Source organism: Neofelis nebulosa, chromosome 1, assembly GCF_028018385.1.
Source record: "Neofelis nebulosa isolate mNeoNeb1 chromosome 1, mNeoNeb1.pri, whole genome shotgun sequence".
Lineage (NCBI taxonomy): Eukaryota > Metazoa > Chordata > Mammalia > Carnivora > Felidae > Neofelis > Neofelis nebulosa.
This window is the reverse complement of record NC_080782.1, coordinates 125,940,261-125,954,416: the sequence shown is the minus strand read 5'-3', so window position 1 is coordinate 125,954,416 and position 14,156 is coordinate 125,940,261. Positions and strand designations below refer to the sequence as shown.

General features: G+C 38.0%; 2 protein-coding genes across 16 annotated transcripts in view; one reads left to right on the top strand and one right to left on the bottom strand.

Annotated features, from left to right (window-relative positions):
* PKD2L2 (polycystin 2 like 2, transient receptor potential cation channel) overlaps positions 1-4,739 on the top strand; it is a 46,221-nt gene extending 41,482 nt beyond the window's left edge. For all 3 annotated transcript variants that reach the window (XM_058735738.1, XM_058735727.1, XM_058735717.1), the window contains 3 exons: positions 640-752; positions 1,439-1,546; positions 4,630-4,739. In XM_058735738.1, coding sequence (XP_058591721.1) covers positions 640-752; positions 1,439-1,535 — 210 coding nt within the window. In that variant the 3' untranslated portion in view covers positions 1,536-1,546; positions 4,630-4,739. The remainder of the gene's footprint in view (positions 1-639; positions 753-1,438; positions 1,547-4,629) is intronic.
* FAM13B (family with sequence similarity 13 member B) overlaps positions 2,800-14,156 on the bottom strand; it is an 89,014-nt gene continuing 77,657 nt past the window's right edge. For 10 of the 13 annotated variants that reach the window (XM_058735603.1, XM_058735645.1, XM_058735609.1 and 7 more), the window contains 6 exons: positions 13,871-13,954; positions 13,546-13,641; positions 8,452-8,535; positions 8,201-8,364; positions 6,932-7,033; positions 2,800-5,181 (listed from right to left, as the gene is read on the bottom strand). In XM_058735603.1, the coding sequence (XP_058591586.1) occupies positions 5,058-5,181; positions 6,932-7,033; positions 8,201-8,364; positions 8,452-8,535; positions 13,546-13,641; positions 13,871-13,954 (654 nt within the window). In that variant the 3' untranslated portion in view covers positions 2,800-5,057. The remainder of the gene's footprint in view (positions 5,182-6,931; positions 7,034-8,200; positions 8,365-8,451; positions 8,536-13,545; positions 13,642-13,870; positions 13,955-14,156) is intronic. The other 3 variants (XM_058735626.1, XM_058735659.1, XM_058735686.1) reach the window with 3 other exon arrangements.

Genomic DNA, 14,156 nt, shown 5'->3' with positions numbered 1-14,156 from the left:
TAAAGTTACCCTTATAAAGAAAACAGAGAAAGACACTAAAAGAAAAAAAATGTACAGACCAACATATTTCATAAATGCAGATGCAAAAATCCTCAACAAAACATTGACAAATTGAATTTAACAATAAAGCACTGTGACCAGTGGGGTGTCTCTCAGGAAGGGAATGTTGAAAATCAATTAAGGCAACTTACCATACCAATAGAATAAAAAGGAAAAGAACAAATAATAATTTATGTACATTAAAAAAAGCATTTCACCTAAGTCAACATTCAGCCATAACAGAAACTCTCAGCAAACTGTAGAAAAGAGATTTTACAAGACTTCATAAGGAGTATCTACAAAAAAACAAAAACAAAACAAAAAAAACCCCCAAAACCTGTCAGCTATAAGCCTACATACTGATGACAGACTGAATGCTTTCTCCCTAAGATCAGCATCAAAGCAAGGACGTCCATTCTCACTATCTCTATTCTATCTTGTACTGGAGGTTTAACCAGTGCAATAAGACAAGAAAAAAAAAATAAAGCCATTTAGATTAAAAAATAAAAAGATTCTCAATGCTGTGATGCTTGGGGACCAAAGACTTAAGATAGAGAAAAATTTAAAGGTGCAGCCTATGCTTGTCCTCTGACTTGACAGGAGATTCAAAGTGCAGAGCAGATGAAAAAGTGGAAAGAGAGGCTTGAGAAAAAGTATTATTCTTCAGAAATTCAAGATGACTACCAGCCTGTCACTCAACAAGAATTTCGAGAGTAAGTATTTGTTCTAACCAGGGCACTCTGGGATATCATGATATGGTGACTGGGGACATGAATTACATTATTTTCCTGAAATCAGAACCTTATTCTGAGATGCCACCCCCTTTTTTTTCATCTTTTTACTCAACTTTGAAATTAACCAGAAAGCACAATACTCCATTTGTTTAAATGTAAGGTGAGAGTGAAACCAACTGCTTTTACTCTTACATCTCCAAATAGGAACTGCCATTTATATTTAAAAAAACTTTTTTTTCACGTTTATTCATTTTTGAGAGATAGAGACAGAATGCAAGCAGGGGTGGGGCAGAGAGAGAGGGAGACAAAGAACCCGAAGCAGGTTCTGGGCTCCAAGCCTGCACAGAGCCCTACACGGGGCTTGAACTCACGAACCTGAGATCATGACCTGAGTTGAAGTTGGATGACTGAGCCACCCAGGTGCTCCCCCTTTTAAGTTTTTTAACGGGAACTGCCATTTATATTTAATATGCACAGGAGACCCTGTTCTCCACTATTTTAGAATATAAGATCCATAATTGGCCCTATTAGGCATGTTTTAGAAGCTTAAAGTATTATCTTCCCACCCCAAGTACTTCACAAAAGGCACTAATAACCTGCTGTCTCTCTATGCACGAAGGCATGTTACTGACCCATTCTCTGCTTCCTTCTAAATTATCCTGCAGACTCTTTTTGTATGCCGTGGAGCTGGAGAAAGAATTACACTACGTCAGTTTAAAACTAAACCGAGTGATGAGAAGGATTTCAGCTCTACAAAATTAAGACAAGTGCAGGTGAGAATCTGTGATACGATCATTGAGCATTTGTAACAAAGATTTATCCCTGTACTGAATTATTTCCTAAACATGTACCCATTTCAGGTACACTTTAAAAACACTGTACCACCTATCATCAAGCTGTCATCAGAGTATAATTACCAAAATGATTTCACCAAAAGATTTCCAGAAATTAAGTACCCCTGAATGGGCCCCACTGTGCAATCCAAACAGCACACTTCCAGAGTATACACACCGGTACACGTAAATGATTTTATAATGAGATTTATTATTAAATTCTAGGAATGTGGAGTTAAAGTATCAAATGCTGCATATAATTCATGGGGCAGGTCTCTAATAGGTCATAAGCAGTTTTCTCAATGTTACCTAGAGTATAGGAACCGTTAGGTGTTTTCATCATGTACCATGTTATAACTTGTCCTGGCCATAAATAAATTAATAAATACCTATGATTCTGGAAAACCATTATATAAGACCCCAAATAAAGTAATCTCACCTCCATTCCTCCCAGTTTGAGGTCATCTAGAAAAAGCTAAAGTGTACAAGAACAAACTTACCAATCATCTACAGAATTTTCACTAATATTTTCAAACTGGAAATTCATCCAAAAAGTTTCTAAAGTAACACATTTAAAGTTTCCTAAGCATTTCCTCAACTACTCTAAAAGCAAAATATACTGTAAAAACAAAGAGCAAGGTAGGAGTATCAGAGTTATGAGAAGTCAACTTAATATATGAGAAATATGAGGGTGCCGCAAAACCCGTCTGAGTGGTTGTAAAGTTGTGTGAGGTAACTCTTCTATATTTTTAGCGTGTTACATAAGTCCTCCTGGAAGAGCCATATGTTCTCTTGGCCCAAACAACATCATCTCACCATCATACTCAATTTCCACATTGGTGCTCAATAGATTTTAAATCTACCCACCTTCCTCAAGCCAGCCATGCACGCTCTTTTCTTAGAAACTGTACCTCAAGTATGCTTAATAGAATAATTCATTCCAACAAGAAATGCTGACTGTTCTCTCTGCATCTTCTAGACTTCCACAACACATTTAACAACATGGCCTTCCCTAGTCTTACCACTCCCCAGAGCTGTAGCCAGCCAAGCGGCTTAGTAACCATGTTGTCCCCCCGTGGTCCCTGAATGAGGTAATTCCAACAAAGCCCAAGAACATTAAGGCAAAGAAACACTTGAGGTCTCGATTTTTTGTTTTTTAACATCTAGTGAAAACAAAAAACATTTACAATGACTTAGAACATTCAAGTTCTTTTATTACAAAAGTCTATACAATGAAGTGCCAGACACAGCAATGCGATTATATTGGTGGTCATATATATCTATATATTATTTGTATATATAGATATACTGTTTTTACTTGTACCAAAGTAAAACTCATCACAAACTGCCTAGTTCTACCACCTACTGCTCAACTATGACACACAAGTACTGTCACATAGCGTAAGTGCTGCCATGCTACTTTTATCTATTCTACTCGCAGCCAAACATTAACAGTGAATAATCAACACCATGAAGCAGCTGTTAATTCTAAAATGAAACCAGTCAGGCCACTGACTTATAAAAATATGGTACTCATATAGATTTAGCATTATAAAGAAGGAATATATTATTTAAAACATTTAAATAGTGCATATGGACATTTTTGCATGTGGTATATATAAACATTCATATAAAACAATACACAGTGCACATTAAATTAGATGTTTGGATACACTCCTGTCTGGAGACTGAAAGAAATAAATGCACACTGCATGCTGGATTCAAATCAAAGTGATATGATACTTGTTTTGGCATTTTCAATTTCATTTTTCTAGGTATACGTTATGAACAACCTAGGCATACCAAAAGGAAACCACACAAAAAGGGCTGGATTTAGTGCTTTATTCCCCAGTAAAACTACATGTTCACCACCAATGAACATTCCCTCCCCCCGAAAAAGGCAGTGCACACATAGGTGAAATGTGAAACACTAGAAACACTACTTATTATCAAGCTACTTCATGTGCTTACTATGTAATAGTGCTGCAAGTCTGAGGTTCGTGCTTCCCTCACTTTTATTAAAGAATGTTGCAGAGGTCCATTTTTACATGGAACTGTTAATATTAGCTAGTTAAGAAAATCACGCATGAGTCAATGCATGCAAACCATGGGCACAAAGTGAGACACTCATCAATCCAAAAAAGCACCAAGAAAAGAATTAACACTTAGATTAAGCCTGACCAGAATACGCTATTACTACTGTTAGCCCAAATAAAGTCACCATTCTGTGAAAATGATGAGCAGAATGATACCAGAAGAGTACTTGAAGGAAAGCCATGCAAAGCCAAAGAACAAAAAATCAGCTTAGAGTATATGACAAGGGGCATACCACTAGACATCTTTGAACACCACTACACAGCTGCTTTAAATAGCATGTGCTGAGCCAAAGTGGTCCTGTTAGAGGATGTTTTCTTCATGGATTTGGCCAATTAAAAGAGAAAAAAAAAATGATGTGACCCCCGGAAGGTACATGTAAAAAATGCAGTGGTATAGCCCTTGTTAAGAACAGATTTGATTCACGCATAATGACTCTTTTGCCAACTTAGGCCCATCTGATTGAACACACAAATCTGAGCACCATCAGTGTTCCTACACAGACATGGCTATTTTCTCACATTATCTGGAGGTGGGTGGGAGGAAAAAGTACAGGATCTGATGCAGACAAATCACATCATCACCAGCTGAAAAAGAATAACTGAGGAAACAAACAGTAACTTATGTCCCATAGGCAGCATGTGAAATGATTCAGTTCTGTGTGTGATGTGTGGTGTGTCTGTTCACTATACTAATAAACAAGGTCACTTTTTGGTGTGCCCTCTGTTATCTTCATCCAGGAGCTGTGTGACCACTGAATTGCAAAATTTTGCTAACATATTACCTGTGAGAAACTTTCACTTTGGAAATTAAACAGAAATGTGTTCCACAGTAGGACTTGAAATTTCAGTTTGAGTTTGGTTTTCTAAGAAAACATAAGACATAGTTGCATATGTGCACATTTATAGGCTTTTCTTTCAAATTTTCAGTCATTCTGTAAGAAAAAGGCAACCGAAGAATTCAATGTGAAGATGTTCCTCTCAATTTTCTTCAGTAATTAAAAAAATAATAATAAAAGCAAAGTTGGTAACAACAAAAAGCTTGTATCGCCAAAGTTCTTGAAGTTGAAAGAATAAAGTACTAGTCTTTTGCTAACAGGATGTATCTGTAGTACAAAACAATGAAGAAAACTGATGTTTGCTAAAGGTGAAGAGGACAGTCTGTGGTTAATATGGAACACCACGCTCCCTAGAGAGGGTCTACTTACCCTCCCATCATTCTCTAGTGGCACCACAACCAAGTACAAAGTGATACTTTCTGAGTGCCTGACAAAATGAACTCAAGTACCAGCCAAGTACACACGATGATTGCTTCAGGGAATACAACTGATTTTTATGATGTTTTCAAGGAGTATATTTTATATGGATTTTGAAGAATCTTGTTTGCTGATAAGAACTTCAAGAAGCCTAAGTTTGGCTTTAATTTTCTTGTACTCCCTGTACTCCTCAAGCACTGGAACACGATCCTCCTTCTGGGCATTCCTAGGGAAGAAAATAAAATCTGTAATATTCTGGAGATCATTGAAAAATAAAGTCCCAGAACTTGTCCTGATGTGAGACACAATGTTACCAAATGTAAATTCAAATAAAAAAAACTGTTCTACAAGAAGATAGATTACTGCACTAATTCCCCGCACCCCATCCCCAAGGAACAATCCTAAAATACTTTTTTTGATGAATTTCTCTACTGACAGATTCAATAATGCTATACTTATCAATGTTCATTGCAGAGAACCAGGCAGAAGCCAAATACTTTAGTAACACACACACTGCTAGACTCTGTCAGGTCTGGAAGTGTATATCAAGTGCTAGAGGATTACAGTCAGTGATTTCATACATTTACTGTACTATGGCTTCAGTGAATTGAGAAGTAAAAGATCTTACCCACAGAAAAAAGCAGTTTTCTCACTTTATATTAATGACCCAATCCAATTCAGTTTAATCTCTAGGTAAAGCATCAAATCATCCGAAGTATAATTACAAAAAAGTTTTCTTCCATTAAGGCAAAGAATAAGAAGGTACTTGAAAAAATGCATTCTTACACTGGTGTTTTTTAACCATTTTTGCCCACTATATAGAAAATTCTCAAAGTAAACACAGTTTGGAATTTGTAATATAGCTACTGGCTTAAGACCACCCAGTTACATACATGGAGAAACTTTTCTGAGGTCTGAGATAACATTCATTTCTGTCCATCATCTGAACTAGAATGTATTTTTCTTAAAGAGTTCCACTGAGTCAACTGTGCCCCAGTTATATAAAAACACATGCCATACTGTATTCTAGGAGCCACACTACTGACTGGCACCCTGTTGCACACCCTGAAAATGCGAAGCCTGGAATGGCCCAACATGCAGCCTAAGTAGCCACAGTCTTAGTGTAAGGATCCACACTAGCTGTCACAGGACCCTTTACAAAAGGAAAAACCTTTTGTTTCACAAACACTGCCAAAAGGGTGAGGATGTAGAATTAAAAAACACAACATAGGGGCGCCTGGGTGGCGCAGTCGGTTGGGCGTCCGACTTCAGCCAGGTCACGATCTCACGGTCCGTGAGTTCGAGCCCCGCGTCAGGCTCTGGGCTGATGGCTCGGAGCCTGGAGCCTGTTTCCGATTCTGTGTCTCCCTCTCTCTCTGCCCCTCCCCCATTCATGCTCTGTCTCTCTCTGTCCCAAAAAAAAAAAAAAAAAAAAAAAAAAAAAACAAAAACGTTGGAGAAAAAAAAACACAACATAACTGCCACTCAACCAAGCCCCTCTAGAACAACTCTGAAATATTTTATCAGGTATTGTTCCCCTAGCTCTTTTTCTTGCCATTAATAGCAGGACTTCCAAGTAAAAAAGGAATGTTTTCTACTTTTTTTTTTTCAATGATAACATGCTTATGTGCACAATTTATTTCTATTCCTATATATTCCTTTAATTTACCATATAAGCACTTAAGTTTAAGAAGAAGGAAGACTCGGGGCACCTGGGTGGCTCAGTCGGTTAAGCGTCTGACTTTGGCTTAGCTCATGATCTCATGGTTCGTGAGTTCGAGCCCCACATGGGTCTCTGTGTTGAGCTCAGAGCTTGGAGCCTGCTTCAGATTCTGTGATTCTGTGTCTCCCTCTCTCTCTGCCCCTCCCCCGCTAGTGCTCTGTCTCTCTCTCTCTCAAAAATAAATAAACATTGTAAAATAACTAAAAAAAAAAAAAGGAAGAAGGAAGACTCAATTTTGTGATGTTCAACAAACCTTCCATTCTGTTGATAAAATGCTTCTTCAAATTCCCGTAACGTTTTACGTAGCTTCTTCTTTTCAGCTCTAGCTTTCCAAAGTTGTTCCAGTAATTCAGGCCTGAAATTTAAATGGAAAGAAAACATTATTGAAAGAACATTTTGACTCCTACCAGGGGTTCAAACACTGGCTGCAAACTAAAGCACCTCTACAGCAGTATTTAAAAAAACTTTTTCCCTAGGTAATCTTAAAGAGAAACCAGCGCTACTGTGGAAAACAGTATGGAGCCTGCTCAAAAAATTAAAAACAGAAGTTACCATATGATCCAGTAATTCCACTCCTGAGTATTTACCAAAAGAAAACAAAAACCCTAATTTGAAAAGAGATAGGCACCCTTATGTTTATTGCACCATTATTTACAATAGCCAAGATATGGAAGCAATCCAAGTGTCCATCAGTAGAGTAATGGATAAAGAAGATGTGGTGTACACACACACACACACACACACACACACACACACACACACACAAATATTACTTGGCCATAAAAAAGAAGGAGATCTTGCCATTTGCAACAACATGGATGAAACTAATGGGTATATAATGCTAAATGAATTAAGTCAGAGAGATAAAGACAAATACCCTATGATTTTACTTATATGTGGAATCTAAAAAACAAAATGAACAAATAATAGCGGTCTCATTAATACAGAGAACAAACTGGGTGGCTGTGAGGGAGGTAGACAGGTGAGGAGATAGATACAATAGGTGAACGGGATCTGAATGAGGCACAAACTTCCACTTATAAAATAAGTAAGTCACAAAGATGGAAAGTACAGCCCAGGGAATGTAGTCAATAATACTACAATATCATTGTATGGTGACCACACTTGCTGTGGTGAGCACTGAGTAATATATAGAATTGTCAAATCAATATGGTGTACACCAACCTGAAACTAATAGAGCATGTTGGTTATACCTCAATTAAAAAAAAAAAAAAAAAAGTGAAGCCAGGGCTGAAAACCAGTTACACACCATATCAGGGAAAGAAGCTGAGAGAGAACAAACCTAACTCAGCTGATTCCTGTACTCCGTTATGAAGCAAATGCAGAATTTTAGTTTCTTTAATTTTTAAAACACAGTAAGTGATTTATAAATCACACTCTAAAAAGGGTCCATCTCTGAAGCACTACATTAATTCCCTCCAAGTGCTTGTTTACTTAACATTTACACCGGCATGTGAATTTTATTATACAAATAGGTTAAAATCACAAACAGCAAACATACATAGAAGCTGCTCGAGTACTTGACAATCGGAGATCCAGAGCCAGTTTTTCCTGATTTTCTTCAACATCAGATTCAGAGTTTTCCAATGAAGACTGTGCCTGCACAGCAGTTTTCAAGATATCAGTTAGCTCAGAGGACAGAGTAACACCATCTTCTTCTTCTTCCTAAAAAGTTATTGAACAGATAAACAAGCCATGACTCAACTTTTTCCTTAAGAAAGACATCAGAGAATGAATTCTCTTAAGGATTACCTTGATTTCTTCAAAAAAATGGGCAGTTTCTCCTTCTATGATTGGTTGTAACATCTGACCCCTTCGCTTGGTAGATGGAGATCCCTGTAACATACAAATGGTTTACACTTTAAATATTTAAAGCATTCAAGGAAGCTTCATTCACTATGAACAGATATAAAACTTTTATTTTCAAAATCTTAACCACATGAAATAAAATTTTTAGGATTCCTTAGTAAATCTATTTTTGTTTATGTTTTCTTATTACGTATGCACAAGAGTGCTAAATGTTCATTTATGTCTGGATACTCTAAAAGCACTCATTCAATAAATATTTTTTTTCTTTTTTTTTTTTTTTTTAAATTTTTTTCAACATTTTTTATTTATTTTTGGGACAGAGAGAGACAGAGCATGAACGGGGGAGGGGCAGAGAGAGAGGGAGACACAGAATCGGAAACAGGCTCCAGGCTCCGAGCCATCAGCCCAGAGCCTGACGCGGGGCTCGAACTCACGGACCGCGAGATCGTGACCTGGCTGAAGTCGGATGCTTAACCGACTGCGCCACCCAGGCGCCCCAATAAATATTTTTTTTTAAAAAAAGTATTACATGCAATTTTATTTGGACCATCTGCCTTTTTAACAATAGCTGTCAATAGCTTTCATTTTCCTTTTTTATGGCTAACTGATATTCCATTATTTGGGTAAAGCACAATTTGTTTATCTATCAGTTGCTGGACATGTGGATTTTTTCCTATATTTTAGCCATTAGGAATGATGCTGTATGAACAATTGTGTACAAGTTTTTGTACAGACATATTTTCAATTCTCTGAGGCATATACCTAGAAGGAGAATTGCTAGGTCAGATGGCAACTCTATGTTTAACCTTTTGAGGAACTGCCAAACTAGTTATAAAAGTAGCTGCACCATTTAACATTCTATCAGCAGTGTGTAAGCATTCCAATTTCTCCACATCCTTGTCCACACGGTTATCTTTTCTCATTAAAGCCATACTAGTGGGTATAAAGTGGTATATGAATGTGGTTTATTGCATTTCCTAATAACTAATGATGCTGAACATCTTGTCAAGTGCTTAATGGCCACTTATAGATCGCTGAAGAAATGTTTATTCAAATCCTTTGTCCACTTTTTAATTGGGTTATTTAACTTTTTATTATTAAACTCTAAGAGTTCTTTATATATTCTGGTACCAGTCCCTTATCAGATACATGATTTACAAACGTTTTATCCCATTCTGTTGGTTGTCTTTTCAATTCAAAATGTCCTTTCATGCACGATTTTCTTTTTAATTTTGATGAGGTCCAATTTATTTTACTTTTTTTTTTTTTGACAGTGTTTTTGCTGTCATATCCAAGAAAACCGGCCTAATTCAAGATTGCAAAGATTTATTCTTCTATTTCCTATGACTTTTATAGTTTTAGCTCTTACAATTAGGTCAGTGAACCATTCTGAGTTAAATTTTGTGTGAGATAAGGGTCTACATTCATGCTTTTTTTTTTTTTTTGCATGTGAATACTCAATGGTCTCAGGAACATTTGCTGAAAAAAATTATTCTTTCCTATCAAATTGTCTTGGCTTAACTTTTGTGTTTTTTTCAACGTTTTTTTTTTTTTTGTTTTTTGTTTTTGTTTTTTTTTATTTATTTTTGGGACAGAGAGAGACAGAGCATGAACGGGGGAGGGGCAGAGAGAGAGGGAGACACAGAATCGGAAACAGGCTCCAGGCTCCGAGCCATCAGCCCAGAGCCTGACGCGGGGCTCGAACTCACGGACCGCGAGATCGTGACCTGGCTGAAGTCGGACGCTTAACCGACTGCGCCACCCAGGCGCCCCACTTTTGTGTTTTTTTAATGAAATTTCTTGTCAAATTGGTTTCCATACCACATCCAGTGCTCATCCCAAAAAATGCCTCTTCAATACCCATCACCCACCCTCCCCTCCCTCCCACACCCCATCAACCCTCAGTTTGTTCTCAGTTTTTAAGAGTCTCTTATGCTTTGGCTCTCTCCCACTCTAACCTCTTTTTTTTTTTTTTTTCCTTCCCCTCTTCCATGGGTTTCTGTTAAGTTTCTCAGGATCCACCTAAGAGTGAAAACATATGGTATCTGTCTTTCTCTGTATGGCTTATTTCACTTAGCATCACACTCTCCAGTTCCATCCACGTTGCTACAAAGGGCCATATTTCGTTCTTTCTCATTGCCATGTAGTACTCCATTGTGTATATAAACCACAATTTCTTTATCCATTCATCAGTTGATGGACATTTAGGCTCTTTCCATAATTTGGCTATTGTTTAGAGTGCTGCTATAAACATTGGGGTACAAGTGCCCCTATGCATCAGTACTCCTGTATCCCTTGCGCAAATTCGTAGCAGTGCTATTGCTGGGTCATAGGATAGGTCTATTTTTAATTTTCTGAGGAACCTCCACACTGCAAAACTAATGTGTTTCAAACACATAAATTTATCAGCAAAGCCGCAGGATACAAAATTAATGTACAGAAATCAATTGCATTCTTATACACTAATAATGAAGCAACAGAAAGACAAATAAAGAAAATGATCCCATTCACAACTGTACCAAGAATCCTACAATACCTAGGAATAAACCTAACCAAACATGTAAAAGATCTGTATGCTGAAAAAGCTTATGAAGGAAATTGAAGAAGATACCAAGAAATGGAAAAAACAATCCATGCTCATGGATTGGAAAAGTAAATATTGTTAAGATGTCAATACTACTGAAAGCAATCTACACATTCAAAGCAATACCAATTAAAATTGCATCAGCATTCTTCTCGAAGCTAGAACAAGCAATCCTAAAATTTGTATGGAACCACAAAAGACCCAGAATAGCCAAAGTAATATTGAAGAAGACCAAAGCGGGAGGCATCACAATCCCAGACTTTACCCTCTACTACAAAGCTGTAAGCATCAAGACAGCATGGTATTGGCACAAAAACAGACACATACACCAATAGAATAGAATAGAGACTCCAGAATTGAACCCACAAAAGTATGGCCAACTCATCTTTGACAAAGCAGGAAAGAATATCCAATGGAAAAAAGACAGTCTCTTTAACACATGGTGCTGGGAGAACTGGACAGCAACATGCAGAAGAATGAAACTAGACCACTTTCTTACACCATTCACAAAAATAAACTCAAAGTGGATGAAAGACCTGAATGTGATACAGGAAACCATCAAAACCCTAGAGGAGAAGCAGGAAAAAACCTCTCTGACCTCAGCCACAGCAATTTCTTACTTGACACATCTCCAAAGGCAAGGGAATTAAAAGCAAAAATGAACTACTGGGACCTCATGAAGATAAAAAGCTTCTGCACAGCAAAGGAAACAATCAACAAAACTAAAAGGCAACCGATGGAATGGGAAAGGATATTTGCAAATGACATATCGGATAAAGGGCTAGTATCCAAAATCTATGAAGAGCTCACCAAACTCCACACCCGAAAAACAAATAATCCAGTGAAGAAATGGGCAGAAAACATGAACAGACACTTCTCTAAAAAAGACATCCATATGGCCAACAGGGACATGAAAAGATGCTCAACATCACCCTCATCAGGGAAATACAAATCAAAACCACACTCAAATATCACCTCACGCCAGTCAGAGTGGCTAAAATGAGCAAATCAGGAGACTATAGATGCTGGAGAGGATGTGGAGAAACGGGAACCCTCTTGCACTGTTGGTGGGAATGCAAATTGGTGCAGCCACTCTGGAAAACAATGTGGAGGTTCCTCAAAAAATTAAAAATACATCTACCCTATGACCCAGCAATAGCACTGCTAGGAATTTACCCAAGGGAAACAAGAGTGCTGATGCAGAGGGGCACTTGTACCCCAATGTTTATAGCAGCACTTTCAACAATAGTCAAATTATGGAAAGAGCCTAAATGTCCATCAACTGATGAATGGATAAAGAAGTTGTGGTTTATACATACAATGGAATACTACTTGGCAATGAGAAAGAATGAAATATGGCCTTTTGTAGCAACGTGGATGGAACTGGAGAGTGTTATGCTAAGTGAAATAAGTCATACAGAGAAAAATAGATACCATATGTTTTCACTTTTATGTGGATCCTGAGAAACTTAACAGAAGAGGGGGAGGGGAAGGGGAAAAAAAGAGAGTGAGGGAAGCAAACCACAAGAGACTCTTAAAAACTGAGAATAAACTGAGGGTTGATGGGGGATGGGAGGGAGGGGAAAGTGTGTGATGGGCATTGAGGAGGGCACCTGTTGGGATGAGTAAGGGGTATTGTAAGAAAACCAATTTGACAATAAATTTCATATTAAAACACACACACACGTGCATGCACACGCACACACGCACATTTAAACTGAAAGAAACTAGGCCAGCGTCTGAAATTTGTTTTTTGTGGGGGGACACCTGCTGGCTCATTTGGTTAAGCATTCAACTCTTGATTTCACCTCAGGTCATGGTTGTGAGATCGAGTCCCATGTGAGCCCCATGTTGCATCAGGCTGTGTGCTGGGCATGGACCTGCTTAAGAATCTTTCTTCCTCTCCCTTTGCCCCTCCCCACTTGTACTGGGAAGGGGAAGGGAGCGAGGAAGAGAGGGGGAGAGAGAGGGAGGGAGGGAGAGAGAGAGAAAGAGAAGGGAAGAGAAAAGAGAGGGAGGGAGGGAAAGAAAGGAAGAGAGAGAGAGGAAGGAAGGAAGGAAGGAAGGAAGGAAGGAAGGAAGGAAGGAAGGAAGGAAGGAAGGAATCGTTTTTTTTTAATTCCACAACGTAGCTGACCCTGGGTGTATCACTCCTTAGCCCCAGTTTCATCATGTGTGAAAAGGAGGCTATTATGTGCTACCTGTTCTGACTTGTCAAGATTTAATAACATCTTCTTTTATGATATACATAGAGTGCTTTTACAAGTGCCTGGGAGATGGGAGGTACACACTGATTGTTAATTTCCTATCTTCTAAAAACAGTAACCTCACCTTACATATACAATTCTTGCTACTTTAGCTGTGTATTTCTCCAATATACCACCATAAAAGTATTTTTTAAAGGGTAGGCCTTGGTAAAATGAACTAGATAAAGCTTTGTGTGTTTTACTCACAAGGACAGGAGTGATGCTAGCTCTTGTCAGCATCTGTTTTACAAGTCTGTATCTCTCATAGAGAGGTTTCACAATGTGTCTTTCTTCCCTGGTCACCTAAAGCAAGGAAAATGGCAATTACCTAGTCATCAGAAAATTTGAAGTCCAAAGCATTAAGCAATATGACTTTCACCCAATTTTTAAGAAGTTATTTTAAATAAATAGGCAATCTCATGAATGCAGGAAACAGTGCTCTATGAAACAGCTCTGCAGATGTGGGCCACAAAGGAGATTCGGGATCTTTTTTAAGATGGAAAATCAAATGTTTTTAGCAAGAGACACTTACCGGCCTTCCATGTTGACTTTCATAGTAAAGAAGACTTTTCTGGAGAGAAGTTTTCTCTTCTATCAAGTGATCTTTTGTCATTTTCTACAATTTAAAAGAAAAAAAAAAAACAAAAAAAACACTCTCACTGGCATCATCATGATTTTCATCATCCCCACAACGTAAATAACTAGGGTAAAAGGGCAGCCAATCACCACTCCAGCCTAGAATAATACAGTCTTTCCTGGGGCACCTGGCTGGTTCAGTCTGTTAGTATGCAACTCCTGATCTTGGGGTTGTCAGTCTG